Below are 9,534 nucleotides of genomic sequence, written 5' to 3'. Positions count from 1 at the left end.
TTTTTTTTTTTTTTTTTTTTTTTTTGAGGCAGAGTCTCGCTTTGTCACCAAGGCTGGAGTGCAATGGTGCAATCTCAGCTCACTGCAACCTCTGCCTCCCGGGTTTAAGAGATTCTCCTGCCAAGTAGCATCCCAAGTAGCTGGGATTACAGGCATGTGCCACAATGCCTGGCTATTCTTTGTATTTTTAGTAGAGATGGGGTTTCACCATATTGGCCAGGCTGGTCTCCAACTCCTGACCTCAAGTGATCCGCCCACCTCGGCCTCCCAAAATCCTGGGATTACAGGCATGACCCACGGTGCCTGGTCTATGCTGCTAGTTTTGAGCAGGGACCGCAGCGAGAGAAGGCACTGCAGCAAGTCTAGGCTGCATTACATCACATGCTGCTCTACTGTGTGGTGCTTGAGATCCAGCAGATCTGGTAATGCTCAGTGTCCATGGCAAACATGGCAAACACCAATAGAAGAATCGACTCCTTCAACAACAACTTTTTTTTTTTTTTTTTGAGTCAGGGTCTCACTCTGTCACCGAGACTGGAGTGCAGTGGCATGATCACAGCTCACTGCAGCCTCAACCTCCCAGGCCCAAGTGACCCTCCTACCTCAGCCTCCCAAGTGGCTAACTTTTTGCCACCACGCCTAGCTAACTTTTTCATTTTTAGTAGAGACAAGGTCTCACTATGTTGCCCAGGCTGGTCTCAAACTCATAGTCTCAAGTGATCCTCCTGCCTCAGCCTCCCAAAGTGCTGGGATTACTGGCATGAGTCACGGCACCCAGCCCAATACCAACTCTTGCTACATTGTCTTCCTCTCCCTCTATTAGTGCCTATGATCTCCTGGAGTATCTCTCATTTTACAGAAGAGTCTGCAAAATCTGCTGTCATGGCCTCGCAGTGGCCGGAATTTTGACTAGTATGTTTGATTGTTTGCTATGTTTGGAATGAGAAATAGCCAGAAGTACAGACCTATACTAACGCATGGGCAGTTGCTCATGATTTGGCTAGATAGCCTGGTATTTGGAAGGAACAGGATTGGTGACAAGGAAGTTTGAGCTCTTGTAACTTTTTTTTAAAAACAGACCTCAATCAATTTTACTTCAGTTAAAACCATTTCGGCCAGGTGCAGTGGCTCACGCCTGTAATCCCAGCACTTTGGGAAGCCAAGGCGGGCAGATCACAAGGTCAGGAGATTGAGACCATCCTGGCTAACATGGTGAAACCCTGACTCTACTAAAAATACAAAAAATTAGCCAAGTGTGGTGGCACGCACCTGTAATCCCAGCTACTCGGGAGGTTGAGGCAGCATCTCTTGAACCCGGGAGGCGGAGGTTGCAGTGAGCTGAGATCGCACCGCTGCACTCCAGCCTGGATGACAGAGCGAGACTCTGTTTTAAAAAATAAATAAATAACATTTCATCCAGGGACTGGCTTGATCTTCTCTCCTCTGGTTTCTGAGTCCCTTAGATGGGCTGTAACTTTTCTTTAATTATTCCTTATTTTATTCACAATTAGCAGTCAGAATAGTATATTAGGTTCTATCAAACAGAGGCAAGTGCTGTAACCTCTTGAGTGGCCAGTGTGTTCTTTAGCTAGGTATACCATAACAAGGTACCACAGACTGGGTGGCTTAAACAACAGAAGTTTATTTTCTCATAGTTCTGGAGGCTGGAAGTCCAAGATCAAGGTGTCAGCAGAGTTGGTTTCTTCTGAGGCGTCTCTCATTGTCTTGTAGATGGCCTTGTTCTCCTTGTGTCCCTACATGGTCTTCACCTTGTATATGTCTGTGTCTAAATTTCCTCTTAAGTGCATCAGTCATATTGAATTAGAGCCCACCCTAACAACTTCACTGTAATTCAATTACTGTAACCTGTACGGACCTTGGGAGACGGAACAAAGCGGGGTGAACGTGGGAATAAAAGACAAAGACAAAAGAGTATATTTGGAAGAAGGGGTCAGGGGGCACCTTGTCTCTAGTGGACAAGGGCCCTGAGCTTTTTTCTTTTTTTTTCTTTTTGAGATGGAGTCTCGTATTTGGCCCAGGCTGGAGTGCAGTGGCGTGATCTCGGCTCACTGCAAGCTCCGCCTCCCAGGTTCACACCATTCTCCTGCCTCAGCCTCCCAAGTAGCTGGGACTACAGGCGCCCACCACCACGCCTGGCTAACTTTTTGTATTTTTAGTAGAGATGGGGTTTCACTGTGTTAGCCAGGATGGTCTTGATCTCCTGATTTCATGATCTGCCCACCTCAGCCTCCCAAAGTGCTGAGATTACAGGTGTGAGCTACCACGCCCGGCCAAGGGCCCTGAGCTTTACACAGCCCTCCGTATTTATTGGTAAAAAAAGATAACGAGAAAGGGGGGCTGGTTGTTGGGTAATTGTCAGTCAGCTGTTTGGTTCACAGCAGGCTTGTGAGACTGTATCCTTCGAACAATAGGTGCTAGATTTCCCAGTAGCTAACTTCAAGGAGCCTGGCGCCAGGGAGTGATGGCCCTCAGCAAACCTTTTGGTGGCAGGTGCAGTGTGAGTTTGCTTACATCCTGCATTCATAATAAACAGTTTGCTCTTTGATCATATAGCCTCCAGTGGAATGCTGAGTTGGTCACGATCCCTGTGGCCTTTTCGGCTCCCAACAAATTACCTCTTTAAAACCCTCTCCAAATACAGTCACATTCTGAGGTATCAGGACTTCTTCATATGAATTGGGGTGAGGGGGCAGGATATACCTTCAGTCCACAACACCCAGTATTGAACAAATTTGCAGACCACTATCTGACTATTAAGGCATGAATAGGAAGCCTTACCTACAGGGCTTTTCAAGTGCAGGCAGGCATCTTTCCTCAAGTCAGTCTACCTGTGCAGCTCCCTTCTAAGTGCTCAAAGGTGAGCAGATTAGGTCAGTTCTTCCAGGGCTACATGTTTATATGTGGTTTCTGGCAGGGGTGGGAGAGATGAGGGAGACCATTAATTAAGGTCTTTGATATGGTTTGGCTGTGTCCCCCCACCCAAATCTCATCTTGAATTGTAGTCCCCATTGTAATCTCCACGTGTCATGGGAGGAACCCAGTGAGAGGTAATTGAATCATAGGGGGCAGTCACCTCCATGCTGTTCTTGTGACAGTGAGTGAGTTCTCATGAGATCTGGTAGTTTTATAAGGGGCTTTTCCAACTTTGCTCAGCACTTCTTATTATTCCCGCCATGTGAAGAAGGACATGTTTGCTTCCCCTTCCGCCATGACTATACGTTTCCTGAGACCTCTCCAGCCACACTGGACTGGGAGTCAATTAAACCTCTCTCCTTTCTAAATTATCCAGTCTTGGGTATATCTTTAGCAATGTGAGAACAGACTAATACATCTTTCTTCTTCCTCAGTTCTGGACCATGTTTACCAATCCATAGTCACAGGTAGTACTAGACCTTGACAGGCTTCCCCTTGTAAAACTTGGAATTTGATGGCTGGGCGCAGTGGCTCACGCCTGTAATCCCAGCACTTTGGGAGGCTGTGGCAGGTGGATCACTTGAGGTCAGGAGTTTGAGACCAGCCGGGCCAATGTGGTGAAATCCTGTCTCTACTAAAAATAAAAAAATTAGCCATGCATGGTGGCATGTGCATGTAATCCCAGCTACTCGAGAGGCTGAGGCAGGAGAATCGCTTGAACCTGGGAGACAGAGGTTGCAATGAGCCGAGATGGTGCCACTGCACTCCAGCCTGAGCAACAGAGCAAGACTCTGTCTCAAAAAAAAACAAAAAACAAAACAAACAAAAAAAAACTTGGAATTTGACGGTGTAGAACAGAACCTAAGTTCTTAGGCAACAGGTTCACTCTCAAGGGGAAAAACAGAGGAAGGAACAGATATATAGACATACCATTTCTCCTTCTTAGTAACTCCATTCCTTCCTAAGTAAGTCAGGAGGTGGGGAAAGGTCAGTAATGTTACACCTTTAGATCTCTATCTGCATAAAAGTAAACATCAGGAGTGGGGAAAATGTGTTCTCTCCACCAGCATAATGCAAGACAGCTGACAGAATCCTCTCCTGGAGGGATCCCCAAGTTATCTCCAGCTGAGCTCTTTCATGAAACAAATAATATTTGTTTCCTATTGCTGCATAACAAATTACTACGCATTTAGCAGCTTAAAGCCACAACCAATTATTATCTCGCAGTTCCCTAAGTCCCACTGTATGGGCATGACTGGGTTCTTAGCTCAGTCTCGCAAGGGCAAAGTCTAGGTGTTGGCTGACCTGGGCTCTTATCCAGATGCTTTGAAGAAGAATCCACTTTCGAGCTCATTTAGGTTGTTAGCCAAATTCAGTTCCTTGCTGGATGTCGGGTAGTGGCAGCTCTCTGGAGGCCTCCACATTCTTCAGCACATGGCTGCCTCCTTCTTCAAGTCAGCAATGGCTCAAATGCCCCTCATAACTTCCTGTTCTGCTACCAGCTAGAGAAAAGCTTGCTTTTAAATGGCTACCTGACTGGGTGGTAATCTCAGTATCCTCATATCAACTGACTTGGAATTTTAATTACATCTGCCAAATCCTTTAACAGCAGCACCTAAATTAGTGCTTGACTGAATAACCAGGGGACAGGAATCTTGAGGGGAGCATCTTTAGAATCCTGTCTGTCACACCAGGGAATCCCACTCTTTGCCCCAGACCCTGAGAGAAGACAGTTCCTCTCTGCCACAGGTTTGTTAGATCCTAATCTAGCCCAATAGACAAGTGTGGTACACACTTTCTCCCCTAGAGAGGCCACAGTCAGCTCTTCAGCTCATTCATAAATTCTTAGCAACTTTGTATGAACTAGAAAAAAGGTGCCCTTTCCTTAAAACAATGTACTGTTATCTGTTGGAAATCTGTTGCACTAACTATACAAACCTCTTGTTTACCTGGTAGTGAATGGCACCCACCTCCAGGTGTTGTGAGTGGCCTTGATCTCAGTAGATCCTGTGGGCTCAAATACAGCCCGTGCATTGCAACCACTTGTCCACCTTGGCTATTGTCATAGAGACATTTTTTTCCCAGAATCTTTCTGACATTCTTCATTGATTTATCTGTTAACGATTTGGGGAAAATTTGAAATAAAATGGTTATAACTTCCTGAAAATGCTATAATGCATTATTAATACCCAGAAAAAACCATTTTGCCACTGGTCTGATCTAATCTATTTGGGGTTTTTGTTTGTTTGTTTGTTTGTTTGAGACGGAGTCTCGCTCTGTCATCCAGGCTGGAATGCAGTGGCGTGATCTTGGCTCACTGCAACTTCTGCCTCCTGGGTTCAAGCAATTCTTGCCTCAGCCTCCTGAATAGCTAGGACTACAGGTGACTGCCACCAATCCCTGCTAATTTTTTTTATTTTTTTTAGTAGAGACAGGGTTTCACCATGTTGGCCAGGGTGGTCTCAAACTCCTGACCTCAAGTGACCCACCCGCCTCGGCCTCCCAAAGTGCTGGGATTACAGGCATGGGCCACTGCGCCTGGCCTAATCTGTTTGTTTATATTCATAAGCAAATATCCAAAATCCTCCAAGGAGCAAACCCTGAAGTAACTGGAATATTAAGGCAATAATGGCAGCCACTAATGTTACTCAGTGCCTCTATCTATCTATCTACCTACCTACCATCTATCTCTGATCTATGTGTATGCTATATACACATACACTCACATAATCTCATTTAATCATCACATTCCTTTTGGGTAGGGATTATTATGCCTACTTACAAATAAGAAAACTGAGGCTTTGTAATGTTATATTATTTGCCCAAGGTCACAGATAAGAAGAAGCTGAGTCAGGATTCAAACCTCTGTCATCCATTTCAAAGCCCACGCTCCTAACCACTTTGGTGGAGATTAGCCGAGTGCCTGTGCCCTGAATTGAGACCTTGGGCTGTTCTGTGGTGAAGCCAGTGGAATTGCTGCAGGCCCAGTGCCAAGTGCTTTATCTGCATCTTCTTATTTAAAGTCCTCACGGCCAGGCGCGGTGGCTCACGCCTGTAATCCCAGCACTTGGGGAGGCTGAGGTGAGTGGATCACCTGAGGTCAGGAGTTTGAGACCACCCTGGCCAACATGGTGAAACCCCATCTCTACTAAAGATACAAAAATTAGCTGGGCGTGGTGGCACATGCCTGTAATCCCAGCTACTCGGGAGGCTGAAGCAGGAGAATCACTTGAACTAGGTTCAACTAGGCAAGAGGCTCTATTGCACTACAGCCTGGGCAACAAGAGCAAAACTCCGCCTCATAAAAAGCACTTTGGGAGCTTTGGGAGGCTGAAGTGGGTGAATTGCTTGAGCCCAGAAATTCAAGACCAGCCTGAGCAACATGGCAAAACCCCATCTCTACAAAAAATACAAAAATTAGCCAGGCATGATGATATGCACCTGTAAGTCCCAGCTACTTGGGAGGCTGAGGTGGGAGGATCGCTTGAGATGCAGAGTTTGAGGCTTCAGTGAGCCACGATTGTACTACTGCACTCTAGCCTGAGCAACAAAGGGAGACCCTGTCTCAAAAAAATAAATAAATAAATAAGACAGGGTCTCAACTCTGTTGCCCAGGCTGGAGTGCAGCAGCATGATCATAAGTTCTCTGCATCTCAGACCTCTCAGGCTAAAGTGATCCTCTCACCTTGCCACCCCACCCCAGTAGCTGGGACTACAGGCACATGCCATCATGCTGGGCTAATTTTTTAATATTTTGTAAAGATGGAATCTCGCTATGTTGCCCAGGCTGGGCCTTTTGGTTTTTTTGTTTTGTTTTGTTTTGTTTTTGAGACGGACTCTTGCTCTGTCACCAAAGCTGGAGTGCAGCGATGCGATCTTGGTTCACTACAACCTCTGCCTCCCAGGCTCAAGCGATTCTCGTGCCTCAGCATCCCAAGTAGCTGGGATTACAGGTGCCGCACCACCATGCCCAGCTAATTCTTGTATTTTTAGTAGAGATGGGGTTTCACCATGTTGGCCAGGCTGGTCTTGAACCCCTGACCTCAAGTGATCCGCCCACCTCAGCCTCCCAAAGTGCTGGGATTACAAGCATGAGCCACCACGCCTGGCCCCAGGCTGGTCTTGAAACCCTGGCTTCAAGAGATCATCCTGCTTTGTTTGGCCTCCCTCCCAAAGTGCTGGGATAGCAGGCTAAACCATCGTGCTCTGCTAAAAAATTTTTTTCTTTTTTTTTTTCAGACGGAGCCTCGCTCTGTTGCCCAGGCTGGAGTGCAGTGGTGCGATCTCCGCTCACTGCAACCTCTGCCTACCAGGTTCAAGAGATTCTCCTGTATCAGCCTCCCGAGTAGCTGGGATTACAGGAGCCCGCCACCACACCCAGCTAATTTTTATATTTTTAGTAGAGACGGGGTTTCACCATATTGGTCAGGCTGGTCTCCAACTCCTGACCTCAGGTGATCCACCCGCCTCGGCCTCCCAAAGTGCTGGGATTACAGGCGTGAGCCACCGAGCCCGGCCAAAAATTTTCTTAAATGTAAAGGTTTATATTGATCTTTCCAATTTAACATATCCCTGATGGCCTGTGGATGCACCAACCACACTGACAGAATCATTTGAGCCTGCCTTTACCGTTGTCTCCGTCTTAGAGCTTCACAAGAAGTTATGTAGCTTTCCCAAGATTACACTACAAGTAATGGCTGGAATTGTGATTCAAACACAGCCCTGTCTAATTTCAGAAACTGAAGTCCTACAGGTTTCCTACAAGGCCCTGCCTCACCCTCTGCCTGCTCTCAAAAATACACAACTTAATCGCTTGCAAAAGACTTTCCACCAACTTGCCCCATTTGGAAGTCATAAATGGGGCAAGTTGGTGGAAAGTCAGTGAGGTGAGGAGAAGAGGACACTACCCAGATTCTTCTTGTCTCCTTACAGGATTCGGGAGTGAGAATGACGAGGAGAGCCCTCCACGAGAAGGGGCTGAAGACAGAGCCCCTCAGGAGGCTCCTGCCCAGGAGGGGCCTCCGGACAAATGCCCGGCCCAGTTCCATGGTGGTGCCGGACACCAGAGCTCCCGGGGGAGGCAGCAAGGCCCCGAGGGCACCCAGAACAATCCCCCAGGGTAAGGGGAGGTGAGTGGGGTCCCCAAGCAAGCCAAGGCTCCTAAAGCCTCCCTTGGCTGCCCCAAGATCCAGCCACTACCTGTGCCCCGAGGGCGGAAAGAGCTTCCCAGCTCACCCACCGTGGTAACATCGGGGGCGAGCGGCCCTACACCTGCCCGAATCTAAGGCCACAGCACCCATCTGGCTCGCCACTGGCGCCCGAATGCATGGGAAGGGCTTAGGGCAGAACTCGGATCACATCCAGCGCCTGAGGCCGCCTTGCTAGAGGCCCAGGGGAGAGGTGCACTGGGCTGCCTCACCCACCTCCTCACGCACCCACGCGGCCACCCGCCCAGCGGTCTGAGTGTGCCATGCGAGGCGCCTGCCACCCCAGGAGAGGCGCCGAGTCCCCAGTCCTGCCGGCACTGAGCCTCTGGGTCCACAGCGGGCAAGGGCCGTGGCGGGGACAGGCGCACGGGACCCGCTGGCCTCGCGCCTTCTGCAGCACCACGAGACGCCCACGTGGCGCCCGGACGTCCAAGCATGTGTTGAGGCCCGCGCACGCGCAGAGACCCCAGCGCGGAAGCCGCCCCGCACGCCAGGGCTTATGTACGCCAGCGCTGGGGGACCTCCAGCGCCCGAGGACATAGGGCAAGTGCTTCCACCAGGGTGTCAGCCTAGCAGGCCAACCTGGGAACCCACGTGGACAAGCGGCCTTTCAGCCTAGGCGCCCACCTTGTGTGGAGGCGTGGAGACTTCTGGCGCAGCCCTGAGCTGGTGGCCTAACCTACCTGGAAAATCCTAGCCCGAGAAGCAGCACGAGTGAGCCTTTTGGGTGGTTCCAAGGCCCTTCACCAAGCTCTCACTTCCTGACTTCACCGTTGGGTCTGTTGTACTAGGAAATAATAATGCCTCCCATTTATCAAGGGTTTACTCTGTACCAGGCATTGTGACTGATGTAATTTAGTTCTCACTGCATCTCTATGGCACGGATATTCTCATTATCTGCATTTTGCAGATGGAGAAATTGAGTTTCTGAGAGGTTAAGGAACCTGCCCAAAGTCAGCAATGCAGTACCACTTCTCGTGCTGGGACACAGCGGGGTTAATTAAGGCCGTGGGCTAACAGGGCCTCCACTTATGGAGAGCATTCATTTTTCTCTGGTGAATTATAGAAAACGCTTTTTCCACTGAAGTGAGTAGATACTCCCTGGGATGAAAGTTAACATTTGTACCAATGATTGAGATGACACAGAAATTTCACGCTTCAAGCCAATGCTTTAGGTTCAGCCCACGGAATTCTGGAATGACCTTTTCCCTTTTCTCAGTCGTCACCAGGGTGATGTTGGTGAAGGAAGCTCCACTCCAGGACCAGCTCCTGTGTAGAGCCTTCCTGGAGGCCAACAAGGATGACCTCTCTCCGTTTGCCATCCCACTGGGTTGTCTGGGAAGTTCATCCAGTTCCTCTGGACTAAGATTTCCAAGTTCCCAAAAGGGAAACT

General features: G+C 48.7%; 1 protein-coding gene across 2 annotated transcripts in view; it reads left to right on the top strand.

The window, feature by feature from the left end:
• BCL7C (BAF chromatin remodeling complex subunit BCL7C) overlaps positions 1-8,959 on the top strand; it is a 57,081-nt gene extending 48,122 nt beyond the window's left edge. Inside the window, exon 6 of one of the 2 annotated variants that reach the window (XM_032157188.2) lies at positions 7,867-8,959. In XM_032157188.2, the coding sequence (XP_032013079.1) occupies positions 7,867-8,067 (201 nt within the window). In that variant the 3' untranslated portion in view covers positions 8,068-8,959. The remainder of the gene's footprint in view (positions 1-7,866) is intronic. The other variant, XM_058440923.1, reaches the window with a different exon arrangement.
• Positions 8,960-9,534: the final 575 nt, after the last annotated feature.

This window comes from Hylobates moloch, unplaced genomic scaffold, assembly GCF_009828535.3.
Source record: "Hylobates moloch isolate HMO894 unplaced genomic scaffold, HMol_V3 SCAFFOLD_6, whole genome shotgun sequence".
NCBI lineage: Eukaryota > Metazoa > Chordata > Mammalia > Primates > Hylobatidae > Hylobates > Hylobates moloch.
This window is presented reverse-complemented; position numbering and strand designations above follow the sequence as displayed.